The sequence below is a fragment of the Aspergillus lentulus genome, assembly GCF_001445615.1.
Source record: "Aspergillus lentulus DNA, contig: Alt01, strain: IFM 54703, whole genome shotgun sequence".
NCBI lineage: Eukaryota > Fungi > Ascomycota > Eurotiomycetes > Eurotiales > Aspergillaceae > Aspergillus > Aspergillus lentulus.
Genome location: NW_028322123.1, coordinates 835,980 through 861,162, shown reverse-complemented (window position 1 = coordinate 861,162; position 25,183 = coordinate 835,980). Strand labels below are relative to the sequence as shown.

Here is a 25,183-nt window from a genome sequence, read left to right as displayed (position 1 = left end):
ATGAGGAATATAGGTGGAGTAGATATTGTATTCATATTCTGATGTAGAGTTCCGGTATTGTATAATATACACCTCCTTTCAGCTGCCTCCGGCGGTAGGACTGTATTTACCGCTACATATTAAGCCTATCTGCAAGCAATCTCGTCGAGCTCTGTAGGTTTCGAATCTCCTCCACACGCTTCTCCAGTCGCGGCAACCACCCATTCTCCCCAAACAACTCCTTCACAGCTGTGCGATTGGGCGCCATATCCCACCACGGATCACGGAGCGAACCCCGATTTTGATCCTCGCGACGCACCTGTTTCCGATGACTTTTGAGGTCCCGCTCCCGCTGATCGGCGATAGCCTTGAGCAGCCCGCAGGTTCGCTCATCCGGCTCCACCCCTGTAGTCTCCATTTCCTTCAGCAACGACACAACACTAGGGAGATCACTGCACCCGCGCCAGTAGAAGTAGATCAGCTCGTTATATAGACCCGTCGAACTCCCCAGCACCGCTGAGGTCCTGCCATGCGACCTGATCGTCGAGCGGAACTGACCGATCAAGGGCGAGCCGGGGAAATGCGAGTTTAGAAGACGGAATGCCACGAGGAGCATCTTCGGGTAGAGTTCTGTGACCACTGCTTCCACGGACACGGATTCAGGAACCTCCAGAGGGCTGTGGGGTGTTAGCTTGCCCCCTGAGCTTGTCGGCGACGTGCCATTGTCTTCCGGGACCCGGCTATCTCCGAGATATCGTAGCATCGAAAATACTCTCTCTTTGCACACTTCCCAGATCCCAGTATCCCCTTTGCCCTCGTCAATCGCCGCACGGAGCGCGCGCTCGATCTTCGCCGACTCCCTTTGCACGGTGAATTGAATAGCCAGCTCGGCAGAGCGAGGAACATCACTGCGCGACTCTGGAGGATTAGAGTCACCCGCTTGCTCCTGAGGCCCCGGCTTCGAAGTGGACGCGGGCTCATCTACCTTCCTCCGGGACTTGCGTTTTGCGGCACCTTCCGTCGAAGCTTCAGAACCCCCCTTTTTCTTCCGGAGGTCCTCAAGCACAGAGTTGAAGATATCGGAGATCTTAGACATCTCGTCTTTGCTCAGCGCCGGCTTCACCGTTTCTTCTGTAGCCGCCTCCGGGTCATCCTTCTCCTCCACACCCATCTGCTCCAGCAGACCACCAAACGCCCTCTTCTCGCTCTCTGTCATCGTGAGTGGCTTTTTTGGTGGTCGTGAGGAGGGTGGTGTCGGTGGTGTCCGAGATTGTGAGACCGTGGCGCCGCGCTTCTTCAGGTAACTTTTCCGGGATCGACGGCCATCGTTGCTCGGGGCCTGGGAGGAAGAATCGGATTTCAAGGGAGGTGTCCCATTTTCAGGGCTCTCCCTATCATGAACAGACTCTTCGCCACTACCTAGGCTTGATTCGGGTGGTGTGAACGTAGTCGATGTTGACTGAAATGATCGGCTCTGTCGGGCATTCCATTTTGCATAGCTCAGCGGTGCAGCGAGTGTCCGGGTCTGGTAGAGGAATGGGACGGGGGAGTTAACGGTTACTTGCGCCAGGCAAATGCGCGAGATGCGTAGCGGCATTGTACACCACGGCTGAGCAGACTAAGGCGTTGAGGCTCGTCAGAAAGTCTGCGAAACTCTGACGTAGACAGTTGAGAAAAGAGTCGGAGAAATTATAAAAAAAAAATAAAAAAAAAACACACGGATACCACTCTAGGTTGACCCGAGATTAAGTAGCGCAAAACTACGCTTATTATACAAAAGACATCGCCAACAGTTATTATTTATTTGTATCCTTTTCCTATGAGTATATTTCCCACATGAAAACAAGAAAGAATAACCGCACTGAATCATTTGTTCTACCTCATTCATCGCATCCCATTATATCACGTGACAGCGCGACATTGCAACACGCGTTTTCCCAGGCAGAAGCGCGGCTTTGGTCTACGACGCAGAAACTGAATCTACACCACTCCTTCGATTGTCAAGGCATTGGTATAGACAGCGGACGCTTAAGCGCTCGCAAGACAGTTACTATCATGGGCGCCGATAATGAGCTCTCCGAATTCGAAAAGCAGCGTCTCGCGAATATCGCGGAGCGTGATGCGCTCCTTAAGAAGCTGACCCAGGACGCCCAGTCGTCCGGCCTCTTCCCACCCAAATTAGCGAGAAGCTCACCAGGGGGTCAAACGAAGCCGAAGAAGAAGCCTCCGCCGAAGAAGGTCAAGAAGGAAGATGAGGACCCAGTACCGCGGCGTATGTCCTCGCGGTTGAGAGGGCTCGCGGCGGATAGCGAGGTTGCGAAACGCAAGGCGGAGGAGCAGTACGAGGCTGCGCAGCAGGCGGAGCGTGCGAAGAGAGTGCGCAAGTCGGATGCGTTCTCTTTCAGTGAGATGCTTGTGTCGGGGCAGAAGCTCAGCGGTGATAGTCTAATCGGGGTGGACGTGGTGACGAAGGGAGTTGCGATGCCGTATCAGCGGACTTTTGGTGATGAGGATATCAAGAAGACGACAGATAAGGAGCTGAAGGCGCTGAGGGAGGAAATGAGCGGGTTGCGGCTGTGGGGGGCATGGGAACCTAATCGTGCGTTGGCCTCCTGTGTGAACTGCGACATGCTGTGGCTAGAAATATTAACATGACCGTATCACAGGCATCAAGCTCACCCCCGAACGAGTCTACACGATGACCTTCCACCCATCAGAAGCCAAGCCCTTGATCTTCGCCGGAGACAAGATGGGCAACCTCGGTGTCCTAGACGCCTCGCAAGAGAAGCCAATCTCAGCCGTCAAGCAGGAAGACGACGAAGACGCAGAGGACGACGACCCAGATCCAGTCCTGACCACTCTCAAACCACACACACGAACCATCAGCTCCATGCACGTCCACCCCTCCAAGCCAACCCACCTCTACAGCGCCAGCTACGATAGCTCCATCCGCGAGCTGGACCTGGAAAAGACCACCTCTGTCGAAAAATACGCTCCAGAGTCAACCTCAGACGACATCCCCATATCCGGCATTGACATGGCAGCCGATGACCCCAACACCCTCTACTGGACAACCCTAGACGGCGCCTTCGGCCGCTACGACACCCGCGCCTCGCGCAGAAGCGCCGTAGCCACCTGGCAACTCTCCGAGAAGAAAATCGGCGGCTTCTCGCTCTTCCCAACCCACCCGCACTACTTCGCAACCGCCTCTCTCGACCGCACCATGCGTCTCTGGGATATACGCAAACTCTCCCACGATGAACCTGTCCCGGTAGGCGAGCACGTCGGCCGGCTGTCGGTCTCCCACGCCGCATTCAACAGCGCAGGCCAGATCGCGACATCCTCCTACGACGACACGCTCAAGATCTACGATTTTGGATCCAAGAGCATCGCAACCTGGAAACCAGGGCACACACTCTCAGACGCCGAAATGAAACCCGACACTGTCGTCCGCCACAATTGCCAGACAGGACGATGGGTGACCATGTAATTCTTTCCCCGTCCTACCACCTTCAAGCCCTTTCATTGCAAAAACTAACACAAGATGTCTCGCAGCCTCCGTCCCCAGTGGCAAGCAAACCCGCAATCCCCTATCCAGCGCTTCTGCATCGGAAACATGAACCGTTTCGTCGATGTGTACAGTAGCTCCGGTGACCAGCTCGCTCAGTTAGGAGGCGACGGTATCACCGCCGTTCCTGCTGTGGCGGTCTTCCACCGCAGCATGAACTGGATCGCAGGCGGTACTGCCAGCGGTAAGATATGTCTGTGGATGTGAGGTCACTTCGGAAGATGGCGACGGACCGATGTAGCCGTTGCGCATAATAGTTTGGCATTGTAGTTTAGGCTTTTTGCGTGGCCGTGCTTTAAGGTGTATATCTACTTGCAAGTATCTCCTTGATAAGCGTATCTGAGCGATGGGAGTTGAACATGATTCAATCTCGAAAGACAAATTGATCCCTTCACTCTTCTACAATCCATACACTACATTGTTCGAAATCTATTACCTGGGTCAACACAGACCGTCGGGTCGAGCCATGCAAGGCAGAAGGAACTAATGGATGGATAGTAGTTATTTCATCTATGCAAAGGCCAAATGTTATGTACACAAAGGAACACGAACTGTTTTTGGACCATGAAAAAGTTCAGCGAAATCCTTCCGTCCATAGCGGCGTGTACGAGACGAAAGGCCATGCTGACATTTTCCAGCCAGAAAAGCAGCTATCAAAGCAGGGTATCAACACCGTGACAAATGCTATTCAAGGAGAATGAGCAGGGTAGAAAGGAAGAGAAATCCAAGAAGGGGCAGAACGTCAGATCATCAACACATGGGATCAATCGCCGGAATGAGGTAGAATATACACCAGATGATGCAAAATTTTGCTCACAGGAGGCCTTCCTTGTTATACAACAGAAAGTCTTCTCTCAACTGCATTTTCCCTCTAGGAGTCATACATGTCCCGTTCATTATGGAGGACGAGAAGTCTCGCTCCGGGTATAACAAAGAGCAGGCTGAGAGTGCGAGCCAGGCTTGATATGATATCAGCCGATTAACACTGGAAAAATATCATGCTCTATATTTAGATCATGACCGTTTAACGCGTCGGATATGATCTGACCAGGAAGTAGATAGGCTCGTAGAGACTCGTACGTCAAAACTCGTTCCGTAGTTCTTCGCGCGAGTGTTGTTGAGTACTTTCACGGTCTTTGGCCTTGCGTCTTGACGAGGCCGGTACAAAGTCAAAGAACCGATACTTGCTTGACGTCTCTTTCGTCATGCTAGATCTGCGCGCCTTGGAAGGGTCAGAATATTCAAGAGAGTAGGTGGAAGAGTTCTTTGAGCTGCCGGTGCTGTCTCGAGTGTCCGACCAGCGGGGCATGGAAAAGGGCACACGACTCTGGTCCCAGGTAGCTGACGAAGAGCTAGGAGGAGTCTCCTCCTCAGCGTCTGGACCATAATCTGTGGACCGGCGAGGCAGCGAAGGCCGTGAAGCGAAGTAGCCAATCGAGTTCCTGTGACTGCCAGGAACGGATGCTGGCGTTGCAATCGCCGTTTCTGTCGCCGGTGTCGTCGGCTTGGAGCTGTCTTCATAGAAAGTCGCTGATCGTTCCATGGAATCCACCAGTTCCTCCCATTTGACTTCGAGATTGCCATTCGGGCGTTCTGCCTGTTCCGCTTTACTAAGGCACTCTTTGGTACGTTGGTGGAGACGAAGCGCCATCTCGTGGAACTTTTCAAGGGCCGGATCGACCTCTTCCAGCTCAGCAAGCCTTCCCGGGGCTGCTTCAAGCCAGATCCTTATCAAGTTCGCGAAGCTCCTTGCGTGGTCAATCAAGAACGGGAGACTAGGGAAGCCCTCGCGAGAGGTAGGGGGCAGCCGGTTAAGAATTTGAATCGGCGTCGCATAAGATGGCGTGACAATAGGGGTAGGACGGTCAGCAGGAATCGCGCAAATCGAGTCAACGAACTGCTTGAATTCGGCCCGGTTGCCAAGCAAGAACTTGTTCATCGGTTCCATCCACGGCTCTTTACTACCAAACGTCGTCATGTTCGCAAGGCCTTGCAAGGCTTTGGCGATCAATGTCAACGTTCGTTGAGCACGAGGGCGAGGGTGATCTGCTAGGATTAGCGGGAAAGAACAAAAGTAAGAGAAACGGAGAGACAAGGCCTCTTACCTTTCAACAATCCAAAGAGTTTTGGATTCAGGATTGCTGGACAGAAGAATCGCAGGAACAGGAAACCTGAGACGCTACTGTATGTCACCGTTCGCAGGAAGTCGCCGTAGCGGTCTTCTGCGCAAGCTCTGATATGCCTAAATATGAGTCTCAACTCTGCAGGACAGCGAGAAGCGGAGCCAGCAATTGACTTCCAAACACTTGTGGTAAGCGAGACGAGGGTCCTCCAGTTGCGTTCCAGGTCGTCTGAACGATGGACTCGCGAAGGGTCAACTTCACATTCAGGATCGCTCTCGTCAATCTCGCGCAGCCGTTCTCCGATGGTCTCTTCAAGGTATTCCTTCCCGAGCCGACGCATATGCAAGTCCAGCGCCTTGGTGAGAAGGGAGTTCCCCCGGAACAGAAGATTCGCCTCCACGGTCGCCGTTCGGCCCATGTCCCTGACAAGGACTTCTCGGTCCTGACCTGATTCCCTTGAGTCATTTGAATGGATTCTTGTAGTATACCTGAGTCTATTCGCAGTCGAGTCTTTGTGAACGCCATCGATCTCGTCTTCAACCAGAGCGGAAATCCATTCGACCGTCTGCCCCGAGACTTGATAAATATTGAGTAGAGCCTCTGAGAGTTGGTTGAGTTCGGAGGAAATGATCTGAGCCATGTTTATTGTAAGCCCATTGGTAAAGGCATGCAGGATCTCGGACATGGGCGTGTATTCATGCGACATCAGAACGACCGTCTCTTCCATCCGAGCTCTCATCAGCATCTCGCCAACCGACTGATCCCGTTCATCCAATATGGTCCACCACTTCTCGGTTTCTACGCCAGACTCCAAGTCATCCAACCGTATCTCCACCCGTCCGTATGTGGCATCATGTGACGATATCTCCACATCATCCAAAGCATGCAGGGAATTTGCATCCTGGTGCAGAGCATACGAACCGTGGGCAATGAGCGTCCAGTCTTTCTGGGTCGGGTTGAGAGTTTTGACGAGGACGGAAACCTGCGAAAGGACAGGGGGGAGATCATTGAAAGTGAAATCTTCGCGCCAAAAAGGGTTGGACGTGCGGAATTTGACGGCTGTCTTCGCTCGAATTTCGCCGTCGAGAAGAACTTCCGTGTAGTAGTCGCTGACAGCGGGCGCCGGTGCCGGGTTGCTGTGAGACCTTGATGGCTTCCGGCTCCTCGGCGTCTCCTCACTTGGCCTGTCACGTTGCAGCTTTGCTTCTGTCACTCTGACCGAGAGCATCCTTTCGATTCGAAACATGTCTCTTGTGGGTGGCGAGCTCGTATCACCTGACCCTGCTGTATTTGTCGAGTTCTCCTCGACAGGCAGTTCGGGACCGTAGAGTTCGGGAATGGTAAAAGCGCGCAAGAGAACGAACCAGACCTCAAAGAGCACTCGACTTTCTAGCGCAAGATAGACCGGTCGGGTCAACCCGGACGCAGAATGCGCCGCATACTGAGGATAGATGGCAATGCAGAATTCGTCCTCAAGAACAGACTCGTTCAATTGCTGCACCGCACAACGAGATAATTGAGACAATTGAATGCAAGTGACTAAAGTGATGTCTGTTTCTGTGAATAGTTTGAAAGCACCATTCTCTTGCAGCGTGCAGCTGACTTTCTGCCATGACGAAGATAGCGCCCTTTGCTGGCGATAGGTCGAAACACGATGGCCGGAATTGGGACGGGGACCGGACGTACTCGGTCTGTCCCACAGGAGCATCTTACCGACCTTGATAATGGCCGCGTCTTTCTGAACGGTGCTCTCAGAATTTCGCCGACGGTCCGCAAGGCGACGTTCTCCGATCGCTACCGACTGAGGTTTCGTCATCTTGTTCTGCACGCCTTTCGGTCGAATCGGCTGCCAACACAGTAAGGCGGCCAGCCAGGAGTCGAATGTTTCACTGACGTGGGGTCTCAGTTCGATGCCGAGACCTGAGGTGAAAGTGGAGACTTTGAGATAGTTCATTCCAGATTCTGGATCGACAAGAGAGCGAACCTGACATCCACGCAGGTCCGGAATCAATGTCTTCGCAAGTGCAGGTTCTCCCTTGGCTTGATATATTAGACTGCCTGTTGCAACATTGATAGCGCAGTAGCCTGACGTCCAGGCTGTGGTGGAAGATGTCCGAAATGAAAGAATACCATGCATTCTTCCACACGTCGTTTTCATGAGCTGAAGTATTTTGGAAGCATCGCTGCTTGACAAGGCTGTCGAGGACGGGTTCGTAGTAACGGTGGTGATTACGTTTGAACTACCAAGATTTCGACTCAAACGATGACGACCAAGTGTCTGGCTGAAATATGGAGCCGGTTGTATTGATGGGAAACCAATGGAGCTCGCTTGGTCTTCAGAGGCCTTGGGCGGGGGAGAAGCGGTGTTGATGGAACCAAGGCGATTTCGAGTCCGTGTGAGAAAGGAATTGGAGGAGATTTCGCTGCGCTGGTCGTCCAAGGTCGTGGTGCGGGACCGCGCCCGCTGGCTTCGTAATTCCACCTGGCCCTCATCCTCGTCTCCCGCTGAATGATAGGCTTGAAAATCGCGACGAGATTCATGATCGGGCGCTCTTGTTCTGTATGCGGCACGAGGTGATGGGGCAGCACTTCCAGACATATATTCAGCTTCCGACAGAGGGGAATTATTGCCGGTCTCGGAGGAGGGGTCTGGCGTCACCGTCCGGATGCTCGTCTCTCTAAAGCTATCGGGGTAGACCATTCCATGACGGTCTTTGGAGGATGACTTCTTGCTGGGACGCCGTTCCACTGGGCGACTGTAGATGCTGTGGTGGGCAGAGGTCCGCTTGAACCCGTTTGAATTCGAACTTTCCGATTCCATCTTGCCAGCGGCACACGATGGAAACGGTGACAGCGGTGCACAGACGAGGTCGCTAGGAAACGTATGATACGCAGATCAGGGCCAGCACAAAACCACGCGAAACGCACCCACAAGTAGACGCACACCTCGACGTCTTCGCTTTCAGAGTGTTACCTTGCAGCACACTGAAACCAAATGACGCTGCGCAACCGTCCTCGAACAATTGAGGGCCTTTGTCGTCCAATGGGTCGCTAAGTGAACGCATGGAGTCCAAGCGAAAGATACTGAGTATAGTCGTACATTCGGTTTGAAGACGGAGGGGCGCGTTGAGATAGCAGCGTTGGGCAATCGAGCGACAAAGCGAAAGGGCCGCAATCCACGAAATGTCGGTTCAGGGGAGAGGGGGGGTTTGCGCGGGCGGCAGAATAAAAAGTGTGGAAGAGCTGAAGAAATGGCTGAGAGGTATGGCAAATAACCAGACCTTCAACAACGACGGGTTTATCGTCACAAAGTCACTGCTAGAAGAACCATGATCGGTAGGTTAGCCCGGCAAAGGTGGTGTGGGAAAAGGGAAAGTCTGGAGAAACGGTCCGTTGGTACGAGGCCATTGGGGAGGCCGACTGGCCGTGTGCTGGACTGGAGCAATAACGTGATATCATTGGATGTAGAGGGAATTAGGTAGTACCTACCTAGTAGTACCCAGGTAGTAGCTAGGTTGGACGGATCATCCATTTGGGAAAAGAAAGACACTCTTTCATCAGCCTGCTTTTTATTTAATGGCTTCTTTTTCTTTGTTTGTAAGAGCGACAGTGAAAAGGGAAGTATCAATGGATTGGTAAGAAAGGACTTTGTACTGTTGCAGATCCCGCTGAAATACACAGGATGCCCAGAAACCCAAGTCGGGCGAGTCGTGGTGGTGCGTGAGTCCTAAGCGGGAGGCGGTGTCGAATGGAGGCAAGGTAAGTGGTTCCCGGCTATCCCAGCCTGGAGCGGGACGGACAGAGGGGAGTTTGGGAATTCGGATGACTCCCAAAGACAATAATAATATGAATATTAATATTAATATTAATACCGATAATAATGGCTTGGACGATTGACTTCTTGGTACTTCAATCTCTATCGCACCAATTATCCCCTGGATGGAGCACTGTTATTCGCGGGAGACCAGCTTAGTTTTCTGTTCTTTGGGCCTCTCAGGTGCAGACGCCGAAGCCCTGAAGGGAAAGGATGACGATGATGAGGATAGCTGACAAAGGACCCTTACCACTGATTTTGTCTTCTTCTCGTCTTTTCTCTATGGTGTCGTGCTGAGAATATGCTTACTACCCGGGCCTAGGATATTTCTTTGAGCACTATCCTAAAGATAACGGGAAGCTTCCTAAGGGTACGTTCGGGAGAGGGTCGGCCATCTTCATAATCCTCCTTGGTGATATGGAACTTGCTAAAAGTTACCTACATATCTTGTCTACAATATCAAGCACGTATTATTGGACTACCGATTCATCGCAGCATGAATCATCTTCTTCATTGAGATGAATGGGCGAATCACGTTGTCAGGAACTATCTCGGCAACCAATAAGTCAGAAGGCTTAATTTGTAATCCATGGTCTCATACATCGACTTATTTTCATCATTGCTAGATACTATAGGTCGCCCTTGTGGCGGCTCTGAAACGGTACCTAGAAGAAGAACTGTAGAAGTCATCGACTATCTAAAAGTATAGCCGACAGTCGATGGGCCTTACCAGTCAGGGCCCAATGCCCCTCAACCTGGGATTTTCTTTCGACCAATGATAAGGTAAGCCATTGTGAGTCCGGAGTAAGGTACCCCCAAGCATCTACGCCATCCAGTAATCACTAGTCCTAGTCCATAGACTCGATTCTGTACGTGGGGGTAAGAATCGAAACTAAAAGGCCCATGCCGAGACAAGGACATTGTAGCTTGGGGCTCAAGATTCTAGGATGCATCTAGGCCATCGTAACTCGGCAGATGCTTAGGCATCTCATAGTGTTTCACCTCTGTACTATATCCACATATAGAGGTACCGACCGCTACCTAGAAAAGTCGCTGACTCGCACCAGGAAATGAGTATCACCAGATTAAGCTTCTTCGTATACCTTTATCACTCTTCTTACTTTTGCATACCAGGAACTCAAGTGGAAACGGGAGAAAAGAAATCAAGGTACGGATTAGTAGAGCAAACTGCAGACGTCCAGACAGTCCAATCGTTGGATCGGAAGGTGGGTGAGGTCTAAGTTATTCTGCGAGGGTGGAGCTCAGGAGAGTCAAAATCAGCACTTCCGTCTGACTGAGTTGGAACTGTTTCCAGACTGATAACCTTCCTGCGATAAGGCCCCTCAACGCATGTATATAGAGGGGACGGAAAAGGGAGACAGCGCATAGTTAGCTGTCTCTCACAAATGAGGCAATACCCACGATATGGTCATCTTCCCAGCATCTAGGCCTGCCTCTTTCCAGACTTGCGTACGCAAGCAAGCAGCCAAAGAAACTGCACCCCGCACAAACCATACATGTCTAGAGAGGTACCTAGGTAGACAAAAGCCTTCATTTAAGCCATCGGACCTGCCGTGGCCAATCAACGGCCTTATTACTGTGTCGTTTCCCACCTTTGCCTGACTCGTGTCGTCAGGAAAAAAGGAGATTGCTGAGTCATTCTAAGTAGAATCACGTGTCAATCGTTTCCCCGATCGGTTATCACCTGACCTGTGTAGTAGCCTCAGGCATTCTTGATAGCATGCGATGATCCTTACCGCCTGCATCATAGGTACCTTATCATGAGGGTTGACTGGTCATCAGGTCGACCGGCACGCATGGTCAAACGACCTTCGTGGAAAAGACAGTCCTAATATTCCTACAAGTCTCTACACAAGCTGCAGATAGGAGCTTGTTGGACTTCTGCACTACTCATTTTGATACCGAGAAGCTTTCCGATTTGCCTGTTTACCGTTCTTTGTGCAGCAGACGCGCCTGAGATTGCTTCTCAAATGGCCCGTGACTGATATGGGCTCTCAGCTAACAAGTCGCTGCCATGCGCTGAACTTACAGAAGATTTAAGCATCTGCCTTTTCAATTCCATGTCTACGCTTTTAGGATCAAGATGATGACATCGAATATCTTATCCCGTTTCCTTCCTCCGAACGGCTCACCGTCTGTATACGAGACTATTCGACATCACGATGCGACATCAGATTCATCGGATGTGGAGGAGCGCGCGGGATTAACTCTGGAGGATGGTTCTGGAGAACATTATAGTGATCGTGAACTTGAGGACGCAATGGCCGACGCCGAGCGGAGTAGGCTGCTGGACCCGGATGATGCCTTCATAAGTAGGAAGAGCCCTCGGAAAGCTTCTGTTGCGGGGCCGACCAAGTCAAATTCTCGTCATCGCCAGTCTAGCCGTCCGCGATGGGCACATGCTGCCTCACCAGGTCACGACTTCGAGGATGGCGATGATGATGTTCCAGCTTCCCTTCTCGTAGAAGGCCATCAAGATGATGACGATCTTAAATCTCGGTTGCCGCCACCTCCTACTTCCCACCTCACTTCCGACGATAGACAAACCTCTCTTCCCGGACCTTCAACCCGCGGTGATCGAGCTCGCTGGAGAGCAGCGAGAGAACAACAGCCGCTACACCATGCCGATCGAAGGCGCGCCCCTGGCGTACGCTGGTCGTTAGGGCAGCCCAACCTGAACACGGTGGATCCGAAAGAGAAAGCAATGTGGATGTGGGCAAATGTTGAAAATTTGGACAACTTTCTAAAGGATGTTTACACGTATTTCCTCGGAAACGGGATATGGTCCATTCTGTTGAACCGAGTTCTGAGCCTGTTGTAAGTCGCTACGTGCTCTCACTCTCACCTGGGTATGTTACGCATTCTGACAAAGGGCCTGTGCCGTTATAGAACATTTGCATTCGTTATAGGATTCAGCACATTTCTCACAAATTGCATCGACTACCACAAGGTTCGCGGGAGCAAGACGTTGAACGATATCTTGATCGAGCAATGTACCACCAAGATGTCACTATCGTCCACCTTTCTACTCTGGTTACTCACGCTGTTCTGGATTGGGAAAGCCTTCCAGTGCTTGTTGGATATCAGAAGGCTGAAACACATGCATGACTTCTACTTTTACTTGCTTGGAGTCTCTGATACCGACATCCAAACTATATCATGGCAAGAGATTGTCAGTCGACTCATGACCCTCAGGGACGCCAATCCCGCGACGGCCGGTGCTGTGTCTGCGAGACACCGTAAATTCATGGGCAGTCAGTCTAAACAGCGAATGGATGCGCACGACATTGCCAATCGACTGATGCGCAAGGAAAATTATCTTATCGCCTTGTTCAACAAAGACATATTGGACTTGACGCTTCCCGTCCCGTTTCTCAGAAACAAGCAATTGTTTTCTCAGACCTTGGAGTGGAATATCAACCTATGTATAATGGACTATGTCTTTAACGAACAAGGCCAAGTTCGGACTCTGTTCTTGAAGGACACTCATCGAAAGGCGCTGAGCGAGGGCCTGCGACGACGATTTATCTTCGCCGGCATTATGAATATATTCGTGGCGCCGTTTATTGTCGTCTATTTTATGATGCATTATTTCTTTCGTTATTTTAACGAGTACAAGAAGAATCCTTCTCAGATCGGCTCACGCCAATATACCCCGCTGGCGGAGTGGAAATTTCGCGAATTTAATGAACTCTGGCACCTCTTCGAACGCCGAATCAATATGTCCTATCCTTTTGCTAGCCGCTATGTGGACCAATTCCCCAAAGATAAAACGGTGCAGGTCGCAGGTTTCGTGGCGTTTGTGTCGGGCGCACTTGCGTCTGTATTGGCTCTGGCATCGATCGTGGACCCGGAACTGTTTTTGGGATTCGAAATCACGCATGACCGGACTGTTCTCTTCTACCTTGGAGTGTTTGGGTCTGTCTGGGCTGTTGCCAGAGGCCTCGTCCCGGAAGAGACAACTGTCTTCGATCCTGAATATGCTCTACTTGAAGTGATCAACTATACCCATTATGCTCCGAGTCATTGGAAAGGGCGATTGCATAGTGACGAAGTCCGGAGGGAGTTCGCGGAGCTTTACCAGATGAAAATCGTGATCTTCCTGGAGGAGATCCTTAGCATGATATTTACACCTTTTATTCTCTGGTTTAGCTTACCCAAATGCAGCGATCGTCTCATCGACTTCTTTCGGGAGTTCACCGTTCATGTGGATGGAATGGGGTACCTTTGTTCATTTGCAGTATTCGATTTTAAGAAGGGAACCAATGTGATCAACCAGGGAGATCGACGAGACCCGGCGAGGCAAGATCTCCGAGCCGACTATTTCTCTACCAAAGATGGCAAAATGTTGGCCTCATACTATGGATTCTTGGATAACTATGGTGCCAATCATCGCGGCAGCCATCCTGCTACTAGACGACAATTTCATCCGCCCCCTGCCTTTCCTACTCTTGGATCACCACCAGCGGGCGAGATGGGAACTATTGGCGACCGGCTCGATCAGACCCAGACTCGGCACGGTCTGGCAGGCCCTTTCATGGGCCAGCAATCCGTGTTTGGGCCGTCTCGTTACGGTCCGATCGGTCTAGGTGACCATGCATCTCCGGCTCCTTCAATACTCCTGGATCCGCATCACCAGCCATCAACTTCAGGGTTCCGAGGAACGAGCCGCGCAGCAGCAGCCTTTCCACGGTACAGATCGTCGCGGGCGCACCCTCCTATATCAGGGACAATAGCGGATGGCGATGAGTCACCGGTAGCTACGGGACGCAACGACCCGTCAAGACCAGCCCCTAATGCTGCTGGAGCATCAAGTGCAGGTGGTGTAGGCACTAGCGACAGCAACCTGGGGGACTCGTGGCGGATGAACTTGGCGGAAGACGTGGATGATGACAACACAGAGGGCGGGGAGAATGTTGATGCTATTGCTGGGGGTGCCGGTGTTTTGGGCTTGATCCAACAATTTCAGAGGGTAAACAAGGACAGTCGAGGACGCACACCGGTTGGTTTATAGACATTTGCATGCAACTTGAGACAGGGTAGAATTTATCAATCCTAGCGATATTCTTCCAGCATCGTAGATTTATCTGGCTGGATTGGCTTGCAAAGAGGTCCGTCTGTACTACTGCATAGATGACACACGCATGAATGTGCAGGTTCTAAAGTAAATATATATGAAAAAGTACCAAGTATGAGAAATACTGGCATCGATCATCAGCCACCCAGTATTATTCGGTCAGTCATCAATTGTTCAAGAAGTAGACTACTCCATAGATACTCCGTACACAGACGTGTCTCTTGGACTAGATGACTGATACCTAGGTATCCACAGAGACACCCCTTGTCATGGTTCAATGTAGATTACCCCTGGATAAAAATAGAAATAGATGGACCATGAAGGGCTGAAGGACCCATCAGTCTGGCAATGATCATTTGGGGATTGCGTATCCACAGGAAGCTGCAAATCTATCGGAATACAGCTTCGTTTGTAGTCTAGAGATGAATTGTGTAATCACACTCTGTAAGCGTCCAGAGGATGCGATGGACTTGATTGTTTTCATGTACCATATCTACATAGTATATTGATGTCTGCAGACTGGGACCATCCCAGTCGTGGATAGACGTAAAAGGCTGTGATCATCGGATCTGGACCATCCATTTGGGCAGCATCCACGGGCTAATCTCGCCCATTCCACTCAGTCGAAAAGTCTGGACTCCGACCGCTGATCTTTTGCGATGTTGATCCGGGGTCCTCGCGACATGAGATATCATATCACGGACACAGAAAGGCGTCCAAGGGTAGATGTTGGGGGCGAGGGAAAGCATCAAAGAAGAACTACAGTTTGATCCATAATCGTCTACGAATACTGGAATAGATCAGATAGTCCGAGAATTGGACATCATCTTTTCTTCAGATTTCCGTCAACCTAGTGTGTCTGACTTTTGCCCTATATGTTGGCGTTTCTTGGCTGCAACATCCGTTGGTTTCGCTTCTTTTCCACCCCCCTTGCTTCCACTAAGCAGATAGTCTAGTCTAGCCTATCAATTTCTTGATCCTTAGGCGAGAGCTGATATCCGAAGGATTGTCATGACATTAATTGATGTGATATGATCACTTCGACCGTTCAACCCCGAGACAGCCTGCTTACGGTTTCTATTCTGCTGTTCGGCCTCAGAGAGGAGTAGAATGAGTGACCTTTACGGCTCGGTCCCTCCAGCCTCTCGTTCAGTTTGTTGATTTGTTTATTCTTGTGAATTTCCTTTTTCTTGTGGCTCCAAGGTCTTTCCGTGGTGTCTCGTGATCGCATCATTATTCCTGTCACTCTTTTATTCCTCTTGTTGAGATTTTGATTTTTCTTATCTTCGTTGCGTCGCCTCACCGTCGCTATCAGTTGCCTGCCATGTTTCGAGCCCGTCGCTATCGAGTCTCACTGGTTTTCGCAGTCATCTTCGTGCTGATCTTCGTTCATTTCTCCCGATCCCGCGATACATCTGCGAGTACTGTGAGCATCCCCGCGCCTGCCGATCAGCCTAAGTCGTACCCTCAGAGACCACCCCCTGTTGCTCCCGACAACAAAGAACCCATCGCACCCGAATCTTCCTCCTCCCATCAGCCCACCTCCGAGTCAGTTTCTACCCCTGCTCAGCAAGTCGAGAAGCCCGCTACTCCCGACTCAAAACCTCCGCAGGATCTAGCGTCCGATGCGCATGGGCAAGCGTCGTCCAAAGATGGTTCGGCCGCCGGTCAAACCACAACATCATCCAGTGACAATGGATCTGCCAAGGGAGACGGTTTCGAAGTTCCCCCGTACCAATTGGACTATCACGGCCACGCACGGGTGGAGGTGGACCTTCTGGAAACGAATCGACCTACCGTGCACTGGAAGCAGGTGCAGGAACATTATCCTCTGGCGCCTGAAAACCTCATCAAAATGCCGACCGGTAAATCCAAGGCACTGCCGAGAGTGCAGGCTGTCTTTAGAGACGAGACGACCTCGGACAAGATACAGCGGGTGCAGCGGTTGTCGACCATCAAGGCGGCCTTTGAACATGCCTGGAATGGATACAAGACTTCTGCGATGGGACATGACGAGATCAAACCTCTGCGAGGTGGGTTCAGAGACCCGTTCATGGGATGGGCAGCCACGCTTGTGGATTCCTTGGATACGCTTTGGATCATGGACCTTAAGGACGAGTTCGCCATTGCCGTTGATCAGGTGAAGAAGATCGACTTCACAACTAGCAAGAGGGACGAGATTCCTGTATTTGAAACGGTCATTCGCTATCTTGGAGGATTGCTTGGCGCTTATGATATTTCGGGTCACAAGTACGACGTACTCCTGGAGAAAGCCGTTGAGCTGGCGGACATCGTGATGGGTGCGTTCGATACGCCTAATCGCATGCCGACCATGTTCTACAAATGGGCACCGTAAGATCTCACTTTGTTGGTTGTCTGAGTATATTGAAGGACTGACAGGTGAAATGACAGGCACGATGCCGCTAAACCTCATATTGCTGATTTTGATACGACCCTTGCGGAAATAGGCTCGCTCTCTGTCGAGTTCACTCGACTGGCACAATTGACCAAGCAAGACAAGTACTACGACGCCATTGCACGGATCACCAACGCGCTCGAGAATCTGCAGGGTCAAACCATGCTCCCTGGTCTGTGGCCGCTCAAAATCGATGCTTCTGGTTGTAGGACCGCCGCCTCACAGCTTAATTACGAGGTCCCTCGCAATGGTGGGGTTGACACCGAGCCGTCTGCCTTATCGCCTACACCTGTGCTTACGCCCGTATTCTCCTCTCCATCTCCCTCCGCATCGTCTTCGGCGTCTTCTTCCACCCCTCCTGTACCTTCCTCCAGGCATCCACCTCCCCCCGCGCAAAACGAACGGCCGTTGCCTACAGACGCACAGAGCTACGCCAAATTGTTTGATCGGCGCGATGGTGGTAGCTTACATATCGACGCGGAGCCGGCGAACTATGACGCCCCGAATGAAGGCGCGAATTCTGCAGTTTCCGGTAGCTCCGGTGATAAGGCCTGCACAGGAGGTCTCGCCGCGCCGCCTTCCTCGAAACACAAGTTCGGGCTCGGGGCCCGCGGCGATTCAACCTATGAATACCTTCCCAAGGAGTACATGCTCTTGGGCGGTCTCAGCGAGCAATACCCCGCAATGTACAAGAAAGCCATGAATGCAACACGCGAACATCTCCTCTTTCAGCCCATGGTCAAAGACGAGCGTGATATCCGATTCTTGAGCACCATGACCCTGACGCACCCCATAGCGGACCAGGTCCCTGACAGTGTCTCTGTGACGTACGAGGGAACTCATCTGGGCTGCTTTGCGGGTGGCATGTTTGCTCTTGGTGCTAAACTATTTGGTATTGAAGGGGATCTGGACCTCGCTGCTAAACTGACCAATGCGTGCGTTTGGGCTTATGGGGTCACCAAAACGGGCATCATGCCCGAACACTTCTTCCTCGTTCCCTGCAAAAAGGGCGAGCCGTGTGTCTGGAACGAGACCGAGTACTGGAATTCACTCGATCCTAACAGAGAACAGCGGATCGCGGACGCAGAAAAAGCCATCGAGCAGAAATCGAAAGAGAGCGACTCGACTAAGCAATCTACTACAAACAGTATTCGTAGGCGTGACTCATCTGGAAAATGGCACGTCATCGCCGATTCGGCAAATACGGACGACCTGATCAACCATGACGAAGATGATGTCAAGAAGCAAGATGCAAAGGATAAAGCTGTCCCTCATGAAGTATTTGTCACCCAGCGAATCATGAACGAACGCCTACCGCCAGGCGTTACTCGCATTCTGAACCGCGCATACCTCCTTCGTCCGGAGGCCATCGAGTCCGTATTCTACATGTTCCGCATAACAGGCGACAACTACTGGCGAGAAAAGGGTTGGGAGATGTTCCAAGCTGTGTCCAAGTACACCCGCACTGAAATCGCGCATTCTGCTATCAACGATGTCACCCTTGAAAAGTCCAAGATGCGGGACACCATGGAGTCATTCTGGCTTGCGGAGACGCTGAAATACTTCTATCTTCTCTTTGCCGACCCGAGCGTGGTCAGTCTTGACGACTATGTTCTGTAAGTACTCGCCAGCATCTCTTGCTAGAAGCAAAACTGACTTTTCTCGCAGCAACACCGAAGCTCATCCTTTGAAACGTCCGGCCTATTAACGGCCGTTCCTTTTTTTCCTTTTAGGGTATATATTTCCCTTCATATGAATTCTTTTGTTGATGTAGAAGTATTGATACCATCCCCCAAGTACATGACATTTTCTTTCCAGTGGCTGGCTTGTCACGCCTCGTTATGTTTTCCTCTTCGTCCATTACCTTTACTGCACCCATTTAATGTTTGACTTAATGTGTACATATATGGCTGGAAGACTGCCAAATGAAAGCGTTCACGAATCATAATGAGCATGGTGGCTCTGATACTCGATCTACGAGGAAAGCATTGAGGAAATGACAATTGAAATAGTCGCAATGAGGACCTCTGAAGGGGAAACCTTCTCGTCAAAAATTGTACATCGTATGATATCCTGCGCTCTGCATACTATGAAGTACAGTAAAGCACTCTGGCAAAAGATAGTGGTGGATCGCCGCAAATCCCCCGCCGCCCGCCTTGTTCGCTTTGCCTTGGCCACATTCGTCGTCATCAACATTATTGCTCGGTACCCCAGTTTTCCCTCGTGGTTTCCAGCCTCCTCGCACGGAGCAGCCCTCCCAACCAGAGGTTTCCGGGCACGAGACGGGATGAGTGCAGAGAGACGACTAGTCCGACGACGACGACGATCGAGCTGTGGGAAATGGAGTTTGAGGTCTCCCTGGAGAACGAGCAGCAGTTCTGGGACGGTGAGTTTGTGTGTTTGGCTGGTTGCTCCATAACCAGAGATTCTACCAATTTCCTCATGCTTTACTTTGTTCTCCTTATTTCAGGGAGTTGTTCAGTCGTATCTAACATGTTTGTTTGGTAGAACTCCAAGAGATTGTTTCCACTCCTTGCAGCACCGAAGACCTCATCGATAATGCGCTCCGGTCATATTTGAGTTTTGCTACGAAGTACAAAGGTGCGAGATTGTTCTTTGATCTTGATGACAGCATGGATTGGAAACGAGCTTCCATGTTTTCTCCAATCTGACGGAGGGCTGACTTGACTTTGTCAATCGCAGATGAATATCTCAACTCGCCGTTCGAGGTCTCGCGCTGCTCGTATAAATTACTTGCATCGAGTATCTTTACCGCCCATGCCGACTACGTTCGAAGACAGATGATATATGGCTTATTGCAGGTATGCGCTGGATGACTTCCATCTTTCCAAGGGCTTTGCTCGCTTTGTTCTGGCTTGCAATTGGGCCCGCTGACGGTTTACGACGGTTTACAGGAGGATGATCCGGACACGCTACATCTGATCGTTTCCTTCCTTCTGTTCGATGGCCGCCAGCATGAGGAGTCCTTTCGGATGATGAACGAGGAGGGTTCCTTCCCGCGATTGCTGGAGCTCTTGCAAACCTACAAAATCAAGGATGGGGAAAATCAGGCTGCGCTTCATCGCATGCTGATGGACTTGCTGTATGAAATGTCGAGAATCCAGCGGATAAGGATTGAGGATTTGGGTGAGTGTTCCAGGTGGGCTCCGCTGTTTGGAGGAGTCGGCTAATGGGCAACGCAATCTGGGTAGTACTTGTCGACGATGATTTTATCAAGGGACTTTTTGAGATTATCGAAGATCTTTCCTACGACGCCAGCGACCCCTACCATTATCCTGTGATTCGCGTTTTGGTGAGAATTTGCTTGACCTACTGCAGGGTTGAAGTACGTTACTGACCGAACGGTAGTTGGTTTTCAACGAGCAGTTCATGATTTCAGCGCATGATCCTGTGGACGATAAACAGTCGACTCCGTTGACCAACAAGGTCATCAAGGTCTTGGCCATGCATGGGAACCTCTATAAAACATTCGGCGAGAACATCATTCTCCTCATCAACAGAGAAGGTACCAGCCCCCAGATTCTCCTCTGGCATGACAAATCTCTAACGAGTCCTAGCGGAAACATCTCTTCAGCTTCTCACGCTCAAGCTTCTTTACCTCATATTTACAACCCCTAGCACCTATGAATACTTCTACACCAATGATCTTCATGTCTTGGTTGACATTCTTATTCGAAATCTTCTGGACTTGCCTGAAGAGGCATCGGCCCTACGACATACATACCTCCGAGTTCTCTACCCATTGCTCGCTCACACGCAGCTGAAGTATCCTCCCCACTACAAGCGCGAGGAACTGAAGAAAGTGCTCAATATTTTGGGCCGGGGCCAGCTATCGAGCAGTGAGGGCGACCTAGAGAGGATATTGCACTTTGAGGAAGTCGACGAAACCACGAGGAGATTAGTCCTCCGATGCGCGACAGTCGAATGGTTGCGAGACGAAGAAGCTGAGTCACAGAGAGAGAGCGTTGCCTCGTTTGACTCCACGACCGATGCCGTCCAGACGGACGCGGAGTCTGGTACTCCCACCAGCACGGAAGGCAGTTCGCCTGGGACTCTATCACCCACCCGGCTTGGTGGATCAGACTCTCCCAAGCCGGGTGCGCATCGCAAACCGAGCGCGGTGCAGCGCCTCGGAATGGACCTGGAGCCAGCTTCATGCTCGACTATCAGCGTGCAGGAAGTTGCCAGCCAGCACGAGAAACCTGGCGTCATCACCCCTAGTCGCAATGACGCCCAACCCACAGGGAATTCTTTAAATACAGACGCTATCGGGACGATCATCAAGCCCAAAATCAAGCCGGAGCCCCCCAAGTCCCGACGCCGGCGCGGGAGACGCATCCTCGAGGAGGAAGACAATGCCGATAAAATCCCCGAGGACGCAGCATCAGCAGCATCGAGTCCAGTCATGGCTTCCGCATCTGTCACTCCTCCAGCCGATCGCAGAAACTCTACAAGCATGTCTGGTCTCGCTCCACCGGTCCCTGCTCACTTACGTCGCTCCGCATCGAATCCTCCTCCAGCCCTGCCGCCCCCTCGACGTTCGACTCACCCGGCCGTTCAGGCGCATCCTCTCTCTGGGAACTGCAGCCCTCTAAGCAGCAATCCTCTGAACATCCCCTCTGTTGGCAAACACGGCCAGAAACCTGAGCCGCCGAAGGCGCGCCGCTGGGCGAGAGGAAGGCACGCACATGGTGACTCCGCCGACAGGTCCGGGAAGGAGTTGCCAATGAACGGTGAAATCTTGCCCGAGTCATCGGCCGAATCGAACGGTGGGACAGTGAGCGTGGAGGAGGCCGTTCAAAAGGTGTCGCTGGAGTCTTGATTTCGAGCATCGAATCTACGTAGAAAGCATACTCTTTTGCATCGCGTGTCAGTGCAGAGATACCTTTTTGTTTTTGCTATCCTTACACATACCCATTAAGCAGGAGGCTGCCGTCTGGGCTAGCCAAGATTCCACGATCAGTGTGATTCAATTTAGAATTCCATAACTCATCATTTCACTCTGCTATTCAGTATGTGCCCGAAATGTACATGAGAAGAAAGGAGAGAAGTATCATAATCGCAGACCAAAGCATTAATCAGATTCAACCGTGAACTCATCAAGCCAATACCCAACCCCACGCCATGCGCATGCAACGCCATGCAAGTGCAACGCAGATAGAAGGCCATCAGCTAACCTCCGCAAGAGCAAAGCGGTGCAGCACAGCGTAAACGCTGGAAGCCCCTTGCCTTACTCCCGATCCCGCTCACGCCCCGTATCCTGAATCCCCCAGAACCGCTCCGCGCCAAACGTCCACTGATTATCCGACTTCCACAAGTCATCAAACGCAGTGAAGAGGACCAAGTCCGGATCGTCCGCAAACGCCTTCCTCAGACTCGCAATGGCCTTCTTCTGGTTCTCCGGCGACGGCACCGCGCGCCCATTTGGCTGGCCCGCATGAGGCCACCCCGACTCCGTGATGACCGTTTTCTTCCCGCCCGCCGCAGCAGAGATGCGGCGCGCCTTGTCGATCGCGTACTCGCCCGCGGTTTCGGGGAGCTGGTTGTTGTCGAAGAAGGCGTGGCAGTTGGCGGCGCAGTAGTCGGACGCGGCGCAGAGTTCCGGGTGCTGCAGCATCACGGAGAAGGTGTCGACCGTTACTACGGGGCCCTGGTAGCCTGCGCCGCGGAGGATGTCGCGGGCGGTGTTGACGGCGTTGGCGACGTCGGCGGGGTTGTTCTGGCCCTTGTTGACGAGCTCGTTGCCGATGGCGATGGTGTGGAAGATGGACCAGTCGCCGCCTGCGGCGGTGGCGGCGTCGCGGATGTAGTGCAGGCTGTCTGGGAAGTTCTGGAGGTCGAAGACGCCGGCGAAGACTTTTAGGCCGTGCTGTTTGGCTGCTTGCGTGACGAGCTTGGTTTGGTCGCAGTCGATGCCGTAGATGCGGATGAAGGCGTGATGGCGTAGGTGTTCGATGTCCTGGTTTATCTGGTCGAAGGTCTTGCAGGTGCCGTAGCTGGTGTAAGGTGAATAGGAGATGCCGAAGCGAGAGTCCAGGTTTGTATTTAGGTCGGGCGCTTCGATGGGGAGATTGGGGATGATATTGTCGGGGATGATATTGTCGGTGTTTGGGAGCAAAGGCAGCTCAGTGGGGGACTGTCCCAATGTCAGCTGCAGGTCCAGGCAGGTTATACATGGATCAATTGCAGGTAACACATACGTTGTTGTAGGTCGTAGTAGGGGTTTGATGCTTATGCTCAATACTGATCGTGTGTCCAGCGTGATCGACCCAAACGATGACTTGCTCCTTGGGATTGATATCATGCTCGGCATTGCGACGATGGCCAACTGAGAAGGTGTCTACTAGTCAGCGATGCCTTCGACCCTTAAAGGTGTTTTCTTTGAAAATATCTCACCATGAGGGTGCGCTGCAGACTGGTAGGCCAACAACAGGGCCAGAAGGTTGACTTTGAACCTCATTGCGATGGTCAATCACCGTCCTCTCATTAACTCTTCTGAACACAATCCAAGAAACAGTAGAACCGAGCAGAACGATCTAGTCAGACTAATGAAGGAGTAGAGATTGTGAGGCCAGGCCCAGACAGTGGGCTTAAATACCCCAGCTATAGATGTACATTCACTGTCAAAGAGTCAATGATAGAACCATCAGAGGCGTAGTGAATTAATATCCACTTACTCTAGATCTCTAGAAGTGAAATCCATCATGAATTCAGTAATCCGTGAATTCATGCTCTTAAGTACCAGTACTTCACTTGTTCTCTGTGGAATGCAGGGCCCATACCTTGCCAAACCCCTCATACAAAAAGAATGTGCTAGGACCCGGATTGATAGCATGTTCCTCGGGGGCTGTATCCCTCCAACTGCAAGACAGTATAGCATGACTGACATATTCCTTGCCTTGAATCTACGCCGTAGGGTGGTCGAAGCCCTTGGAGAAAACGGAAAGTAGTCTTTTTGTCTCAACCGCTATCAAGGGAGACTTCCTGACTTAACCCTTCGACACTCATTATCTGACCAACACGGCGGCATAAATAAACATCATTACATTTTGATCACCATAACCTTCGGGGGTTAGCTCAATAGATACAGCTGTGCAATTATTCGTTTACTCTTAGTGATGTCAAGAAGGCCAAGAAGGAATAACTTATAACCAGGTGTACAATGGAGGGTTCATTATAATCCTGAGGCATCCATCTTGGCCGACTTAGGATGCGACCAAAATTCCCATCTGTATCATTCCCTCGGGTACACTTGACTGCCATCAGTAAGGTCTGATGCTAAGTCCAATCCTCTGTATCGATTTTTTGGACCTACCGACTCAAGCCTGAGACAGCAAAATGCCAAGAACTTTGCTCTCGCCAAGGCGTCCAATGGTCTTCGCCCATAACAGGACAGGTGAATTGAAGTGAACGACACGGGTATTGTTATATCAGAAGGTAGATCGTACCTAGTTCCACTGTGACCTGCCCCAGAATATCTCGTCTCCATAACTCAGAGATCATGAAGGGCGGAAGATTGAGACATTGGATAACGAGGGTGAGGTCTTGAATGAGTGCTGATCTTCCATAGTTACATTGCCCTTGGCGCTCTCATGGTTCCCCTTGGGCGCTTCCTAATCATCCGAATCGTCACATGGCCAGTTCATGATGATGGAGCCATCTCCGTTCCTGGCTAGGTAACAGCACTATGAAGTGTATCTGCCATGATCGCCAAAAGCAGCAAAGATATCACAATGGGCTTCTAATTCGACCCGTAGCCAATTCGGGGAAATTCCTCAAATCGTGTTATGTTGCATCTCTCCTTCGCCTTATCCTGGGTTGTCTCAGTCACAGCGTCAGTCAATGGCTGAGAGCCAGAGCGGTTTCTCCCTGCTGGTGAAATCTACTTATGCTCTTGGCATGCTTTGGGAGATTTGGCCCAAGTAGGCATAGCAACCGTTGAAACCCCAACAGTGCGTTTCGATGCATTGGTTTCGGACGACGCGATGTGCATGCACTAGAAACCACGAACATGCGACTTGTCGGGATGCTGCATTGCCAAGCAAACGGCGTACCGGCGAGGTGCGGAGTACATGAATGTGCTGGATTGCTCAGAGCCTGTTGACGGACAGCAGCTGCTGTCCAGCTGTGAGTGAGCTCCCAAATGACTTATGTTTGTGTGTGA

At 51.4% G+C, this 25,183-nt stretch overlaps 6 protein-coding genes across 6 annotated transcripts; 3 read left to right on the top strand and 3 right to left on the bottom strand.

The window, feature by feature from the left end:
* Positions 1-112: 112 nt before the first annotated feature.
* On the bottom strand, positions 113-1,576 carry ALT_0252 (uncharacterized protein; the record flags this gene model as incomplete). Its single annotated transcript, XM_033560257.2, has 1 exon — positions 113-1,576. The coding sequence occupies one exon, from the start codon at positions 1,574-1,576 to the stop codon at positions 113-115; it is 1,464 nt and encodes a 487-aa protein (XP_033416148.2).
* A 458-nt stretch (positions 1,577-2,034) lies between these two features.
* On the top strand, positions 2,035-3,754 carry ALT_0251 (WD domain protein; the record flags this gene model as incomplete). The annotated part of the gene is made up of 3 exons (XM_033560256.2): positions 2,035-2,578; positions 2,646-3,465; positions 3,535-3,754. 3 exons carry the CDS (start codon positions 2,035-2,037, stop codon positions 3,752-3,754), a joined length of 1,584 nt encoding a protein of 527 aa, XP_033416147.2.
* Positions 3,755-4,628: 874 nt separating this feature from the next.
* On the bottom strand, positions 4,629-8,735 carry ALT_0250 (GTPase-activating protein BUD2; the record flags this gene model as incomplete). The annotated part of the gene is made up of 3 exons (XM_033560255.2): positions 4,629-5,593; positions 5,653-8,543; positions 8,599-8,735. The coding sequence occupies 3 exons, from the start codon at positions 8,733-8,735 to the stop codon at positions 4,629-4,631; spliced, it is 3,993 nt and encodes a 1,330-aa protein (XP_033416146.2).
* Positions 8,736-11,588: 2,853 nt separating this feature from the next.
* atgI (autophagy protein ATG9) lies at positions 11,589-14,519 on the top strand (the record flags this gene model as incomplete). Its single annotated transcript, XM_033560254.2, has 2 exons — positions 11,589-12,322; positions 12,395-14,519. The coding sequence occupies 2 exons, from the start codon at positions 11,589-11,591 to the stop codon at positions 14,517-14,519; spliced, it is 2,859 nt and encodes a 952-aa protein (XP_033416145.2).
* Positions 14,520-15,906: 1,387 nt separating this feature from the next.
* ALT_0248 (class I alpha-mannosidase 1A) lies at positions 15,907-21,841 on the top strand (the record flags this gene model as incomplete). Its single annotated transcript, XM_089598948.1, has 10 exons — positions 15,907-16,934; positions 16,995-18,614; positions 19,099-19,156; positions 19,213-19,384; positions 19,507-19,599; positions 19,702-19,820; positions 19,914-20,145; positions 20,211-20,311; positions 20,368-20,524; positions 20,577-21,841. 10 exons carry the CDS (start codon positions 15,907-15,909, stop codon positions 21,839-21,841), a joined length of 4,845 nt encoding a protein of 1,614 aa, XP_089456612.1.
* A 408-nt stretch (positions 21,842-22,249) lies between these two features.
* scw4 (putative cell wall glucanase (Scw4)) lies at positions 22,250-23,479 on the bottom strand (the record flags this gene model as incomplete). Its single annotated transcript, XM_033560251.2, has 3 exons — positions 22,250-23,155; positions 23,220-23,347; positions 23,416-23,479. 3 exons carry the CDS (start codon positions 23,477-23,479, stop codon positions 22,250-22,252), a joined length of 1,098 nt encoding a protein of 365 aa, XP_033416142.2.
* Between the last annotated feature and the right edge of the window lie 1,704 nt (positions 23,480-25,183).